Here is a 16,670-nt window from a genome sequence, read left to right on the forward strand (position 1 = left end):
GGGAGTGGCTGTAGCTCAGCGGTTGAGCACCTGCTTCCCATGTACGAGGTCCTGGGTTCAATCCCTGATACCTAAGAAAAACAAAAAATCTTTCTCATTTTTACATTTTTAACTCAAGAACCAGTTGTGATTTGAACAGGACATTTCTGCTTGAACACAAATGACAGGAAACATATAGCCTGAAGCAGTCTCTTCCTGTGCGCCAGATTTTTCAAGGTTCTTCCTGACATGGAGCCCAAGTCTGTAGCTCTTTAACCTGCCTCCACTGGGCCTCGTTCTACCCGGCTTCGAACCACCAAAGTCTTGCAATTGACTTCAAATATTTAAACGTTAATTGCATTCCACTCTTTCCCAGACTAAATCACCCACAGTCCCTTAAGTGTTCTTCAAATACCTTAAATTTTCAATTTCTTCACCATCCTGCTTATGCCTCAATTTGTCTTTAATTTTAAAGTGTGGCTCCCAGAAATGTTTGTAGTATTTCAATATCATGGGACTCAGGAAAGGAAATGAAGTGCTGTCTCCTTGTTTTACCGTTACTATCTTAGTTGGCTATTTGTAGGGATGATAATTTCTTAATTCAGTAGGCTCTTTAACCAGTATGCAGGCAGGTTTTCTTCCAAACACCAATAGGCTCATGTCACAAAATGAAATCCAAAAAGAAGAAAGAAAAGAAACCAGCTTTCCCTTATCCCGAAAATTTTTATGTGGAATACATTTTTTGTCTAAAGGATGAGATGCAAATGTTTTTTCACTGCTTTTAATTTTCTAATTAGGTCTCAAAAGTGTTCAGGAGTATGGTTAAGGAAAGTAAATAACCAGTTACAGTTGAGAAATAAGTCAAGAAAAAAAGAAAAGGCAAAACCTAGAGGAGCTCTTCCCGAGACTAACAGGGCAGTGATCCCTAAGTAACTGACATTAAATACAGAGCTCCAGAGGATTAAGAAATAGAAAATGTCTATCATTAAGCCATTAATTTGATGTGTGGGGGCAGGGGGATGAAACAGTTTTTTCTGATTGTAAAAATACGATATTCATGTAGGTATTTTCACTTAGGAGACAAATTCAAAAGGACTTGCACCTGGCATTTATTCAAAACAATTCATTAACAGAAACTTGATACTGGACCTGGAAGAATCATGGAATAGCTTAAAGAGAAAGCAATCTAGTACTGTTGGAGTCATCAGTGTCCCCCAAAGGCATACACTTCCAAGCAGAAAGAAGAATCCAGTACTCTGTTAAATCTCCAGAGTCTAAATTGCTTAAATAACCCTAATCCAAATATCTTATTTTGGTCAGTGGCTTCCACCTCCTTCCTTACCAAACTTTATAACAAAACTTGACAAGTTGTCAAATCAATTCATTTGACTTTGATTTTTTTGTCTTTTTTTTTTTTTTTTTTTTTTGCAACTTACCTCAGGTAAAGATGCTAATGTGAAATGTCTAAAAGACGGGCAAAGGAAAGGCCCAGAAAAGCCAACGGCTAAGTAATCCACAGAAAGAGTAATTGGCCCTATAATATTAAAATTAAAAGTTAAAATAACTCAATAGGTTTAATAAATGCACACAAAGAAGTTAGCCTTTCAAAGGCAAGGGAGAAAGCACAAGATCTCTGGAGGGTACAGTCTACACAAAGCCATGATAACATACCATTAATATCAGCAAATTATATGATTTCACAGATTCTCCCAAACCTGACTCCATGACATATGATGCATTTTCATTGGTGATGGAAAAAAAGTGCTGCTAGATACTTTATAACTTTTGTTTAAAAGAAGAAAAGCTCGCCCCCAATATGGAATGAACTCTGGTAGTCGTTTTAGTAAGACCATGCCAAACTAAATCATAAGGAAGCATCTCTCTTTTTTCACCCACCATTAAATAAGAATTCATTTTTATCTAAAGAAGGTTCATCTTGACAAATATTTCCCATGGCTATAAGAATGTTAGGCAAACCAACATGTTTAGATCCTGATCTGGGCTAAGATGACCAGCTTTAATTAGTGTCCTTTTTCAAGTTCTCCTTGAAGGAATTTCCATTTAGCCAGAAAAGCACATTGAAACACCACAGTATTACCAGGAACTGTTCTTGAGCTTGAATTACGTCAGTCAACAAATGTCATTAAGGCCTCACCTGACATTCACAGAGTTAAGGTAAGAAAACAAGAAGCACAGCCTCACATTCTCGTGTGTCCCTGCTCTTGGGCCATGGATGGGTAACTGCGAGCTAAGGAAAGGCTGGGAGGAATAACAGGGAAGAAAGGCCAAAAGCAGAGCTTTCTCACCTCTTCTGAACCTGGCCAAACAAGGGTACAGAGAGGAGACTGAGCCCTAGAGAATAAGAATGCCCTAATACAAGTATGTCCCTAAAAGCTGTTATTTTGCAACTAAATTTGTCCCATCCAACAAAGCCTTTTCCTCTTAAGTTTGCAAAGCAACTTCATTTTCAACACACTTGCTGCTGTGAGATACAGTTGGATCATGCTATGCCAGGGGCATTTGGGGATTTTTACTGTAAATGAAATGTAATAAATCTAAGCATAGGGACATTTCCTCATGGTTTAAAATTTTTTTCAGCCCACCTTGATCCACTTGTTTTCTGAATACCTTTAGTCACTGACAGTAGAAAAGATGAGATGGAAAAGGCAAAAATTATTATTAATTATTCTGGTTGGTTTTTATTAAAATGACTTTTCTTTCCTGCGGACACAGATTCTAAAATAAAAAGAATTCAAACTTCTGGGTTGCCTTTCCCTTACCCACAGGATCAGGACAAACACGGTAAGGCCAACCAAAAGTATCAACCACTTATTAAACAATATATATTATCCTGCTGTGCAAGAGATTGGAACTCTTGAAACCTGCTAGAGAAATGCCAGAAAATGTCTTACCAATCTCATGTCTCTACATGACTCACTTCTTGAAAATTAAATAGCTTTCAAACATCAACACATTAGGATCGAGATTGTCACCATCTACAGCAACAGTGGAATTAGATATCGTACCCTTATTCCATTGCTCATCTTTCAGTTATGCTAAGCAGCAAGCTACAGAAACACCTGACAGCATCAATAACATACAGGCTTAATTATTTTCCCAATTTGCATTTATATCAGTGAACAAATTGGAAGGTATCAAAGTATGGCACTGAAGAAATAGTAACACATATTCAGCAACATGTTTTCCATTTTGAGTGCTGTCTGATAATTGGCTAAGTAAAGGCAAGTGTATCTCCATTTGAATGGGAGATCTACTCTAACACATGCATATAAGGAAGGAAGGGAAACAACCAAGAGGGAGGGAGAGAAGAGGGAAAGGGGGAAGACGAGATGGAGGAAAGCAGGGGGAGAAGGGGAGTGAGAGAGTAAAAGAAAACAGGGAAGACTGGGTGGGTCATGAGTCTGAGAGTAACATTACTGCATGAGGGAGGTGACAAATGACAGCTCGACCTGCTTCCACAAGCAGAACTGTCCTCAGGTGATACTGAAGATACAAAAATGGGTTATGAGACTTCTCATCTGTTGCTGTTCTCACTTAACATCATACTAAAAACATGTGAAAGTATCCTAAACCTTGGTGTGCCCAAGATGGACAGGACCAGGAGGTAAAAGATGGGATCTGATATTAAGGACTCCTCCGCTTGGAAGCCGACATTGCACGCCATTAAACCACAGTATTTTGGTCGGGTCGGGTCTGTTTTCTCATTCTAGTCAAAATGTCCTAGTGCTAATCTCTTGCATTAGCATATCATCAACTATTCTTTTTTTTTTTTTTTTTTTCATTTTTCAAAGTCTCATTTATATAAAGGGCAAAAAAGATAAGAGAATTGAAGGAGAAAATGGTAGCGATTTAGAGGGAAACATGAAAAGAAAATATTCCCTTTTCTAATAAATCCACCCTGGAAAAGGTAATAATGAGACTTTGATAAAGAGTGCTGATTCATGGACTTCCCTCATTTTTAAAAAAATTTCTGTGTAATACATTTATGGACATCAATGTACTAAAGCATTTGGTCTGTGAAATAGCGGGACCATTAGCACCAAAAGGAGTCACGGAGCTTGTGTATATTATTAAAACGACAATTGTTACTGTTGGTCATGGGTAAAGGTTACATCTCATTTTTACATCCCAGAGTTCTTGAAAGTGCCTGTGGACAAGAGAAATAACACTTGAAAATCCCCACGGGGTCATCAGCATGTACCACCGAGTCCTTGACCTCTCAGTTTGGGTTTATCTGGTAGACAAGAAAACCAGGCCCCCCAAAGCCCCAAAGAACAGCCCCCACGTGCACCCGCTGGCATGCAGGAGCGACCCCTGCGGGACGTGTCCCCCTGGGCTGTGTTCAGGAATGCGCTTTTCCTTGCTTTTTAAAAAAATAAAAGCAACATGCTCTGGAGATCATGGGGCACCTAGTGCAATTTTCTCCTGGCTCCGACTCCGGACTGCAAAGGGGTGGAACCATTATGTGTTCGGCGAATGCCGGCCCATGGACCAGGCCCTTGGCCTGCCATGCGTCGTAAGCTCGGGAGCCCATGGGAGTCAGAAGGTCTGAGAGCCACAGGTACCGCCAGGTCTTCCAGCACCGTGCGGCCCGTCAGGGCGGCTGCGGATCCTTTTCCTTCCCCTTGCCTCAGCCTTTAATTGAAATTGCAACAAGTCAAATAGCTGATGCTCTTCCCTTCTCCAGGTAAGGGTGAGGAAACATTGTTCACGAGCGTGTTCTGCCTGGCTTCACTGATGAGGCGGCACGCCAAGTCAAGGAAGAGTTTCTCCACATTATCGGATTCCTTGGCTGAGGTCTCCAGGTAATACATGTCCTGAGCTTCTGAGAATTCTTCAGCTCTCTGCTGGGAGACCTCTCTCCTTTCAGCCAGATCGATCTTGTTGCCTGAAAAAAATGGTGACGTCAAAGAAGGAACTGTCATTTGGCTTTTTGAAGGATCATAAGCATCAAAATTCAAGTTCAGATGCAAAGTCAACTCAGATGGGTAAATAAAGCAAAGCAAATGTGATTGTGATTACAGGAGCTTCTTTTTTCTTTTTTAATACCAGCGCTATTTGTAATCGCAAAGAACTGGGAATAACCCAAATGCCCATCAGTTGGACACTGGCTGAATAAACTAGGTATATCCACACAATGAAGTCCTTTGCTATTATAAAAACAGTAAGGAATATCTCACTATACTGCTGTAGAATGAGAACACTAGAATATATATTGTTAAGTGAAAAAAACAAAGTAGAAAAAATATGTATGTATTATGCAACTGCTGAAGAGAGAAGAATGGATATGGACATATATACATTATTTGCTTACTTTTAATGGACAAATAAAATCTTAATTTGAAACATAATGATTACTTATGAAAGGAAGAGAGTTGAAGGGCTAAGGATAGAAAGCAGGCCTCTTTAAATATACTTTGTTTTGTAGATTTGACTTCAGAACCTTGCTAATATTTTACATACTTTATACAACTAATTATATATAATTATACAATTAATAAAATATTAAATTTAAAAAGCAATCCCTAAAAACTGAAAGCAAAATTAAACAAATGAACCTGTGTATCATGTTAATGGCATAACCACACAGAGAGGAACTATTTCAAGTGAGTTTAAGATACAGTGTTTAGGGAAGCAGACTTGGCTCAATGGTTAGAGCATCTGCCTACCACATGGGAGGTCCGCGGTTCAAACCCCGGGCCTCCTTGACCCGTGTGGAGCTGGCCCATGCGCAGTGCTGATGTGAGCAAGGAGTGCCGAGCCACACAGGGGTGTCCCCCGCGTAGGGGAGCCCCACGTGCAAAGAGTGCACCCCGTAAGGAGAGCCACCCAGCGCAAAAGAAAGTGCAGCCTGCCCAGGAATGGCGACGCACACACGGAGAGCTGACACAACAAGATGACGCAACAAAAAGAGACAGATTCCCAGTGTCACTGACAAGAATAGAAGCGGACACAGAAGAACACATAGCGAATGGACACAGAGAACAGACAAGTGGGGGGGAGTGGGAATGGGGAGAGAAATAAATAAAAGTAAATCTTAAAAAAAAAAAAGATAGTGTTTAACCCAACCATACATCCTAAGTGACATATACTCTATGGTGGGGGAGGGGGGAATGGAAGGAAAAGTTCTTGAACTGTGTAGTTCAATAACAGGAGTTGTTATTCTGAGGCTGCTATAAGTATGTTGTGGGATAAAGCAAATAAATAATTGTGTTGGTATCATTAGGAACTGGATTTGGGGCATGGAAACAAAGAAAAACAGATATAAGATTAATTAGGTTAAGTAAAATCTCTGCAGTCCCGAATTATAAGTGGAAGTATCAGTGTAAATAATTCATGGTATGTTTTACCTTTAAAAAATTGTTCCACCACTATTCTCCTGGAAACCTGACAAAGGCTGTATGTCAACTGTGTTACCTGGCACCTTTGCTTAGAGTTACAATGACCACTGTCCTGGGACATCTGTCCTGGGAATTCTATATAAGAAGCACAAATACCAAATAAGAGCTAAAATATCGAGCTTCCCTGTGTGTGACGACTCTTCACTTGAAGAGATGCTGGAAATTAGGCCTGTGGCGTTGTTATAAGAGGTATTAGCTGTGAGCATGGGGGCTTCCAGGCGGCGCGATTCCTGCACTGTTTCCTCACACCTGAGCTACGGGGGGTGGGGTACTGGCAGGGGTGCAAGGACAAGAGCCCCTCCAACGCCATGTGGACTGCTCTAAGAGGTCTTCTTCCACCGGGGAGGAATGCCTGACGCCGGCCTGCTGGCAGCTGCTTCATGTCCTGTATCCTTCCAGGTGAATGTGATGCCAGGTGTGGCCCGTGGAAGTCAGAACATCAGTATAGCCTAAGAAGACAAGCTCCTCAGGACGCTGATTTTCTCTGCATGCACTTACCTGCACAAGCACACGCCCCAGCCGACAAAACAATGAGAGCCCAGGAGCAAGGAGCACCCGCAGCACTTAGGCTGGGGCCTTTCATTCCACTTCCCACTGAAAAGGAGTAGCGCTTTTTGGAGAAAGGTCTGGGCCTGGAAATGCACAAGGTGTGCCTGTGCATTGTCATCCTAGACAGCAAGAATCCTGGGGTCACGTCCAGAGGACTCGGGCCAATTTGCAGAAGTTCCCACAGTCAAGAGTGGGCCAGTTGGGGAAACGGACTTTGGCCCAGTGGTTAGGGCATCCGTCTACCACATGGGAGGCCCACGGTTCAAGCCCCGGGCCTCCTTGACCCGTGTGGAGCTGGCCCATGCGCAGTGCTGATGTGCGCAAGGAGTGGCGCACCACGCAGGGTGTCCCCCGCGTAGGGGAGCCCCCCGCGCAAGGAGTGCACCCATAAGGAGAGCCGCCCAGCGTGAAGGAAAGTGCAGCCTGCCCAGGAATGGCGCCGCCCACACTTCCCGTGCTGCTGACGACAACAGAAGCGGACAAAGAAACAAGAAACAAGACGCAGCAAAAAGACACAGAAAACAGACAACCGGGGGAGGAGAGGGGAATTAAATAAAAAATAAAAATAAATCTTTAAAAAAAAAAAAAAAAGAGTGGGCCAGTTGGAACATCAGTAACAGCAGTATCAACTATACTTAAAGTCACATGTTCATGATGACACTCAAAATATAAGCAAACTTGAATGGTTACTTTTGGAATACACTTAGGAAACCAACTCACTACCCTGAAAATTGGTGAATAAACAGAAAGAATCAGGCATTTTTTTCTGCCTGTCCTATGAGAACTGTGTCTCCGAATACAGAACACCATCTATGAAGTATTTTTGCTAGAAAGGAAAAAACACCCAAACTTGAATCCAATCAGATCTTTAGATTACCTGCAAATCTGTAAGAAATATAGGTGACAGAAGAACATGCTAAATGATACCACGGGAGTGAAATAACAAAATCCTGGCTTGAAAACTCTATGGGACAAAGGCTTCAACAGATCAATTCCAAGGGAGAAAAAAAATGGAAAGGGAACTTACAGATAAAAGGAGAATTAAAAGACTTAACAACTAATATGGGTCTTATTTGGATCTTCATTTGAACAAACTTTTAAAAAAAAACTTTGAGTCAATTGGGGAAATTTGAACTATTTTTTTGATGCTATTAAGGAATTGTTAATATTTTCCTAGGTATGATAATGGCCATTATATATTTAGCTGTGTCTTCCTCTTTAACTTTTTATTTTGAAGTAATTTCAAGCTTACAGGACAGTTGCAAAAATAATACAAAACCCACACAGACAACTGCAACAAGCCCCTTCCCCACCCTATTCCAGGTCCACCAACTTTACCAATTTTAACATTTTTCTTTCTTCTTTCTTTCTTTTTCTTTCTGTCTATCTAGTTAGGTGTTTGTTTTTTTAAAGGAGTCCTTCTCTTTAGAGACATATAATGAAACATCATTGAAAGGTTAATTAACATGATACCTGGGATTTGCTTAAGAATAATTATGGGGGAAAGCAGGTAAAGAAGGTGGGAAATAGAGAAAACAGGCCTGGCCATGAGCTGATCATTGCTGGAGCTGGAAGGTGGGTACATGGGGGTTCATTATACTGTTTTCTCTACTTTTGTCTATGTTTGAAATTTCCCATCATAAAAAACTTTTTTAAAAGTCAGTGCCTTTTTGAGATTGAACTAATAATCCCCTCTCAAGTCTTCATGTAAAATTTCCTTAGGTAAAATCCCAAATAGTAATGCTTTGACTCAAGGGCTTTCTATGGAACAGAATGAAAGCACAAGTACAGAGCTTGGGGACTTTCAAGTGCTTCATGGCAAGAGTTGTCCAATTTGCAAGAGGGTTTTCAGGCCTGGGCATGAAAAACGCCTAATTCATAGCAGCCAGAAAGAAAAGTCCAACAATTTGTTACAAAGCAGCATACTACAGTTGGAGAAATATAGGGTTTGGTGTCAATCTTGCAAATACATAAATCTGGGTAAAGATTTCACTTCTCTGACCCTTGGTTACCTCCTCTATAAATTAGGGATATGTGTACCTTATATCATAGAGTTCCTAGTATGGTTCCTGGCACATATGTACTACCTATTAATATAATGGTTATTATAAAGTGTTTACTTAGCTTACTGTTAACCATAATTTATAACTTAACAATATTCCTGAAGTTCTCTACTCAGATTTCCAAAATGCAGGTTTTGTTAGACTAAACAGCAACATTTGTTCCTAGGAAAAAAACATTTTAATAACTCTATAGTTGTGAACACTTTTCCATTACCACTACAGAAGTTTTTATTGATCCAGTCCATTTCACTGCAGTTCCATTTTTAATGGGTGTATTTGTCACCACAAAAAATCATGGAATTTTTTTTCCCCTTACTAAAAGGAGGATCAGGAAGCAGATGTGGCTCAAGCAATTGGGCTCCCGTCTATCATATAGGAGGTCCAGGGTTCAATACCCAGGGCTCCTGGTGGAGGCAAGCTGGCCCGTGTGGTGAGCTGGCCCATGTGGAGTGCTGGCCCACACAGAAGTGCTGCCCTGCACAGGAGTGCTGGCCCACGCAGAGAGCTGATGCAGCAAGGTGACACAACAAAAAGAGACACAGAGGAGAGACAATAAGAGATGCAGCAGATCAGGGAGCTGAGGTGGTGCAAGAGAATGATCCCCTCTCTCCCACTCCAGAAGGTCCCCAGATGGGTTCCCTAATCCACCCAGTGAGAATACAACAGACACAGAAGAACACACAGCAAATGGACAGAGAGTGCAGACAGTGCAAGGAGGGCGGAGAAATAAATAAATAAATCTTTAAAATTTAAATAAAATAAAAGGAGGGTCTACCCATTTCTATAAGATACATCAAACAGCAGCATTTCCCTTAATGGATTTTCTGAAATTTAGAATTTCTCAAATCAGCATAAATGTAAGAAGTGAAAAAATTTACTAAAGTTCATTTTTTCAGGCAATAAACAATTGCTTTAGTAAAGAATTCTGTATCAACTTAAGAGGTACATGTTACTTCTAGACCAGCAGTTTCCATGATCTGGTAATTAGATTTTTTAAATGTTTAGCAGCCCACATAACTTTCATGAGAGTCCAACTTGGTCCCTAGAGCCTGCACTGATAGAAAAATCAATCGGCAATGCTTTCTACTCTACTTTTCTAAACCATCACCATGGGATAAGGCCTATTTTATTTTCTCTTCAATTGCAGAAGAACTTAAAAGTTGACTACGTGAATTATACAGCTATAGACCATACGCTTGGAATGTACGAAGGCACCAGCTTTCTGTGACTATGAATTCTCTGATGCTCACAAGTCAATTTCCCTCCCCACCAGCCCCTACTTACCCACTAGCACAGTGATGACCTTGTTGCTGGCATATTGTTCTATTTCCCGCAGCCACTCAGGCAGGCAACGGAAAGACTCCTCACAGGTTATGTCGTAGGTGAGGATCAAGGCATTGGCGCTTCGGTAGTAACTCTGGGTGATGGACCGAAATCTCTCTTGGCCTGCTGTGTCCCAGATCTGTAGCTGTAAGGCCGTAAGAGAAGGATCAGGTTGGAGAAGTAGAAAAGAATGAGCATAGTAACACAGCAAATTACATATCTGAATATAGTTAAAAGGGGAAATTTTAGGTAGTATCTATACTACTAGAATAAAAATTTAAAACAAACCAACAAAAAACCAAAGGATTACAACACAAACAGTGAAACCTATTGTAAACCATGGACATATAATTAATAGGACATTTATAAAAATATTCTTTCAAGAAAGAAAGAGATATTCTTTCATAAATTGTAACAAATATACCACACTAGTGCAAGGTTTTAATAACAGGATGGTATATGGGAAATCTATATTTTAGGTATGATTTTTCTATAAACCTACAACTTCTCTTGTAAAAAGAATATTCTTTTTTTTTTTTAAATGAGAGCATTGTTTAGTTAGAAAATGGAAACATCTTCACCCAAATAATTTCATGGTTATTTTCTGCCTTTAAAGAAAAGCACTTAATTTTTTTTTTTAATTCGTTAAATGTCTTTGGTTAGGGACTGGGACTTGTTTTATTTTTTTTCTTTGTGAGATTATTTAATAGTTTCCCCTTTATTCTTTAAAAAAACTCTTGAGCGTATATTACGTGTCGAACTCTATTTTAAACACTACATGTATTAACTTATTTAACCACATACTCTACCCAATTCACACATGAGGAAACTGAACACAGAGAGATTAAATAACTTGCTCAGAGTCTCTCAGCCAGTGTGTCCCAGGGCCGAGGAGCCCCAGGCTGCTGCTCCCCGGGTCCATGCTTTGGACCCCTGCTCTACTGCACAAGCTGGGACGCGAGGACCAAGCTACCATTCTGTGACTGGGCACTTCGGTCAGCGCTCAGAGAGAGAGAAAACCCAACCCCGCCACCTTTTTCAGTTCAAAATTCAAATGAACGTAGTAAGTTGCTGTCTTTGTTCATGAAAGCAGGAACAGTGCCATGTCAGGTAAAGGAAGGCATTCTCCTCCACCATTTTGAAGCCCTGCAACCTTAGGTTCATCACTTAACCTCTTTGGGCTTCAGTTGTTTCTTTATAAAATGGGGCTGGTAATATGAAACCAGCTGAAAGTTCATTCTCTGAACTCACCTACCAATTCTAAGAGTGAATATCTGATAGTTCTGACAACAAACAAACAAACAAAATGGTAAAATACTTTCCACGTCTTCTTCCTGAAATTCCCTGCACAGACCAGAAGACTACTGAAAGACAACTGTTATCCAGAAAGACTGCGGGACTCAGAACAATTCAGAAGGACCTGAGGGACAACAACGTCAACAACAATAATAATCTTTTTATTTTTTTAAGATTTATTTATTTATTTCTCTCCTCCCCACCCCCGTTGTCTGCTCTCTGTGTCCATTCACTGTGTGTTCTTATGCATCTGCTTGCATTGTCAGGCAGGACTGGGGAACTGCATCTCTTTTTTGTTGCATCATCTTGCTGCGTCAGCTCTCTGTGTGTGCGGCACCACTCCTGGGAGGACTGCACTTTTTTCACACAGGGTGGCTCTCCTTGTGGAGTGCACACCTTTCACATGGGGCACCCCTACACAGGGGTGCCCTGCGTGGCATGGCACTCCTTGTGCGCAGGACCACGGCACGTGGGCCAGCTCACCACACAGGTCAGGTGGCCCTGGGGATCGAACCCTGGACCCTCCATATGGTAGACAGACACTATCAGTTGAGCCACGTCTGCTTCCCTATAATCTTCTCTTCTAATTGCATTCATTTTGCAGGGCACAAGTTGCATTCACCCCCATAGACATGATCTCGGCTTTCTCAGGGAAGGCCTCTGGAAAGTTCAGATTAGGTCAGGTTCCCCGCTCAACCCCCAGCCCACATACTGTCTCCTGTCATACACCCTATAATTCTCCCTAATAGCATCTGACATGCTTGAAACATTTATTTATTTGAATAATTTGTTAAATACCTGTCTTCTCCACTAGGCTGAAAGCTTCATGAGGGGGAAGTCAGAGGCTATTTTACTCCCAGTGTCCTCTATGCTAAATCCTCTATGTCAAAGAGGGTGAATGGAAAATAGTAGGTGTTCAACTATTTTTTGATGTACTCATATAATCCTCCCAACAATCCAATAAGGTCGGCAACTTTATGCCTTCCTTTCATGAGGCCAATGAGAAACTATGTCTCCCAACCCGGTACACACAAAGCTGGAACCCCGAGCCCAGGTCTCTTCATTCCCATTGAGGACTCATTCCATACTCCCATGCAGCCTTTGTCACCAGGCACTAATTTAAATGTACATCTGCATCCAAAGAGAATGAGTCAGTTGGTGTCACCCTCTGCTCAGACCAGTTCAGCGGCAGAGATGGAGTGATGGGCAGCCCCTGTCACGGGTCAGCAGCGCACGGCTCTCCTTTCAGTTGACGTTGCAGCTGCTCTTTGATGATGAACACGGAAGTCTGTGTGCTGAAGACGGCCCTACAGATGTTATGGCTTTTTTTCTGGGACAAAAGCAATTTATTTTCTCTGCCTCAAACCCAGGGACTTGGTTTCCCTCTGCCAGGATGAACAGACTATTGTTCGAAAGTCACGCTGAGCCATCAGAAGCACTTGTGATTAGATTTCAATACTGTCCATCATTTGAATCAGGATGCTCTCCTGGCTGGCACATCCTGAAAACAGCTTTGAGAGTTAAAATGCTTTTCTAGCATAGTGCTTTTATGGCTTTCTCATATGGAGCTACCTGTTACCAGCCTTCCTTTCCTGGGAACTGTCATATTCCACTCACCTCCCTTATCACTCAACTTGGTTTCACCACTTCCTCTGTACTTCATTTACTTCTTTTCGGTATTTATAGGACATTAATATATTCAGGGCACTGTGCTAGGCACAGGGGGGATACAAAGATGAATAAAGCATGATGCCTGATCCCAAAGAACTCACAGTCTTTAGGGGACAATTAACCATAGTGTTAATACAATGTGTTAATACAGGAGCAGGAGACAGGCTCTCCTGATAGCAGCTCATCTCGTGCCTGTCAAGGAATCCTCAGTACCACAGCCAAGGACGTCCTACCCCCTGCCACCACCAACGTGGGGCTTCACTGCCCACCTACTCTCTTCTTTGTACTTCTCACACTTCTGTTGCCGCAATCCCTGTCTGTCTCCTCACGAGGCTGAGTTCTCTGAGGGCAAGGGCCGTCTCTTATTAACCTGACATCCCCCAGTGCCTTCTAACCCAGTACCTAGGACACGGCAAGCACAGGTGAAGGAATGCTGCCTGAACGAACAAAGGCTTCCTCTAAAAAAGGGACTGATTAATTCTGTTCAAAGATTAGTAGGGTATTAAAGAAGATTTCACAGATAACTAAACAGCAAGTTCTCAAGGGCAAGGGGGCTTTACGTGGTGCTATACACAAAGCATCTACTGTAACACAGGGTGGAGGGATGGTCAAATGGTGAATCTATGAACATACATCTGTACTTTCATGACTGCCTTATCTAGATAACAGAGACCTGATTAGAGAAAAATTCAGCAAGTCTATTTCTAGTATAATTAATCTCCTAAGGTTAAGATGCTTTAGACTGAGCTTAGAGTTTTGTTCATTATTCAGTAATTAATAGACTGAAAAAACAATGGGGAATGGACACAGCTCAAGTGATTGAGTGCCTGCTTCCTATGTACAAGGTCCTGGGTTCAATCCCTAGTACCTCCTAAATAAAATTTTTAAAAAGTAAAAAAGTAAAAATAAAAACAATGGATAGGAGGAAATCTAGAAATGTTTTAGTTAGATCTTCTACCCAGTTACTTTCCTAATACAGACCACTTTAAGAGAAAGGCTCTGGTACTGGCACAAGGACAGACATATAGAACAATGGAATCTAATTGAGAGTTCAGAAATAAACCATCATACCTTTGGCCAACTAACTTTGACAAAGGTGCCAAGTCCACTCAGCAGGGACAGAATAGTCTTTTCAGCTAACGGTGCTGGCAGAAGTGGAGAGCCATATGCTTTTACCTTATACCAGAAAAAACCTACCTCATACCTTATACACACACACAAAAAAAACCACCTCAAATTGGATCTAAATATAAGGACTAAAACTATAACACTCCTAGAAGGAAACACAGGAAAGCATCTTCAGGACCATTGTGTTAGGCAGAAGTTTCCTAAAGCATGAGGAACAAAAGGAAAAATAAATAAATGGGACTACATCAAAATTTAAAAGTTAGTGCATCAAATAACTATCGAGAAAGTAAAAAGATAGCCTATGGAAAGGGAAAAAATATTTGGAAACCATATATCTGATAAGGGTTTAACATCCAGAATCTATAAGAAACTACTACAACTCAACCAAAAGACACGTGACCAATTTTTTTTTTAATGGGAAAAAGACTTGAATAGGCATTTCTCCAAAGAGATACGCAAATGACCAATAAGCACTTGAAAAAATGCACAGTCATTAGCCATCAGGAAAATGAAAATCAAAACCACAATAAGATACCATCTCAAATCCACTCTAACGGCTACTATTAAAAAAAACAACCAGAAAATAACAAGTGCTGAAGAGGATGTGGAAAAATAGGAACACTTGTACCTCACTGGTGGGAACATAAAATGGCAATTTCTCAAACTTAAGTATAGAATTACCATGTGACCATGCAATCCCACTTCTAGGTATATATCAAAAAGAATTGGAAGCAGGGATGTGAACAGACATTTGCACACTGATGTTCATAGCAGCATTATTCAGAATTGCCAAAAGGTAGAAGCAATGCTAGTGTCCTTCAACTGATGAATGGATAAACAAAATGCGGTGCATACATACATTAAATATTATTTGGCCATAAAGAGGAAGGAAGTTCTGATACATGCTACAAGATGGATAAAGCTTGGAGGCATCATATTGAGTGCAATATAAGCCAGACCCAAGGGACAATTACTGTATGATCTCGAGGATATGAAATAAGCAGAATACACACATTCAGGAAGTCAGAAACTAGAATACAGGTTACCAGGGGTCAAGTGGGGGAAAGAAGCTGTGAGTTAACGTTTAATCAGTATGGAGTTTCTCTTTGGAACTTGGTTTCCCTCTGCCAGGATGTGTGTTAGAACAACAGACTATTGTTTGCTGGTAGTAAAGTTTTGGCGTAAAGACATTTAAATATCACCAAGAAAAGGTATTCAGTACACTTTAAAGAACAAGAAGAACAAAGAGGCAGCAACTGCTTCCTTAGTGGCGCCTGAGCAGCTCTGCCCTCTTCTTCTGAAGGATTAAGGGGGTTACTCGTCAATGTCTAAGTGCCAATGAGGTCCTTGGAATAACATGGAGAGAGTAATTCTCTATCTTGCGTCTACCTATTGGCCCAGAAGGAATCACAGACAAATTGATTTGGGCTGGGCTGGATTTGGGAGTTTAACCAACTCTCACTTTGAAAGATGATAGCCCAGGGACCTAAGAGGTGATGGGGCCAGGAGCTATGCTGTGTAGAGATGAGTAAGATGTGTTCCTTGCTCTCTGGAGCATACAGTTTGGGGTAGCATCAGATTTTTAAAAAGATGGATTTTATCAGAGATTAATAAGCACTTAAAATTGAGGTTATTCTATGCAGAAAGCAGAATAAATGCAATACCTAGGCCTGGGGATTCAGGAAAGAAAAATAAGCCTGTTTCTTTAAGGATAGGAAACGTTTCTTATTCACCTTTATTCATGGCCAGTACCGGGCACATGGTAGGCACTAACAAATTCTGATCAAACAAATGAACCGACTCACAAATACGTATATAAATGGGAAACCCAGACATCTGGAAGTAAAATGCCTGAAACAGTAACTAGCTTTACTCAAGTGCTGGGTTGGCAGCCACCTCCCTCCTGGAACAATAGAAAGCTACCACAGGCCCTTCCTGCGGAGGCCTCCTCAGTACACGTTCCTAGCTCCTTCTCACCCCACGCCCTAGCTCCTTCCCTCACCCCCCCCCAGTGCACTATTCTTCTGAGCTTTCGGTTGGCATCTGGTGCATCTTCCAGCACGCCCAGCTCTCCATTCCCTGGTGCATTCAGTGCGGCTGGCTCACAGTCAGAAACTAGTTTGAGAAGTCAGAACTGAAAGGGACTCGGCAGCCCTCGGCCCCCACCCAGGATCCCTGCCCTGAATTCTCCTCTGTGATGACAAGAATCCACTCGGTCCTCCCCATGGCATTCAAAGGA

The 16,670-nt window shown here is 41.4% G+C and overlaps 1 protein-coding gene across 3 annotated transcripts in view; it reads right to left on the minus strand.

The window, feature by feature from the left end:
* Window positions 1–1,516: 1,516 nt before the first annotated feature.
* The window catches only part of RAB30 (RAB30, member RAS oncogene family), a 93,040-nt gene continuing 77,886 nt past the window's right edge, over window positions 1,517–16,670 (minus strand). For all 3 annotated transcript variants that reach the window (XM_004473872.3, XM_004473873.4, XM_071218292.1), the window contains 2 exons: window positions 10,298–10,481; window positions 1,517–4,888 (listed from right to left, as the gene is read on the minus strand). In XM_004473872.3, coding sequence (XP_004473929.1) covers window positions 4,638–4,888; window positions 10,298–10,481 — 435 coding nt within the window. In that variant the 3' untranslated portion in view covers window positions 1,517–4,637. The remainder of the gene's footprint in view (window positions 4,889–10,297; window positions 10,482–16,670) is intronic.

Source organism: Dasypus novemcinctus, chromosome 10, assembly GCF_030445035.2.
Source record: "Dasypus novemcinctus isolate mDasNov1 chromosome 10, mDasNov1.1.hap2, whole genome shotgun sequence".
In the NCBI taxonomy this organism is placed as follows: Eukaryota; Metazoa; Chordata; class Mammalia; order Cingulata; family Dasypodidae; genus Dasypus; species Dasypus novemcinctus.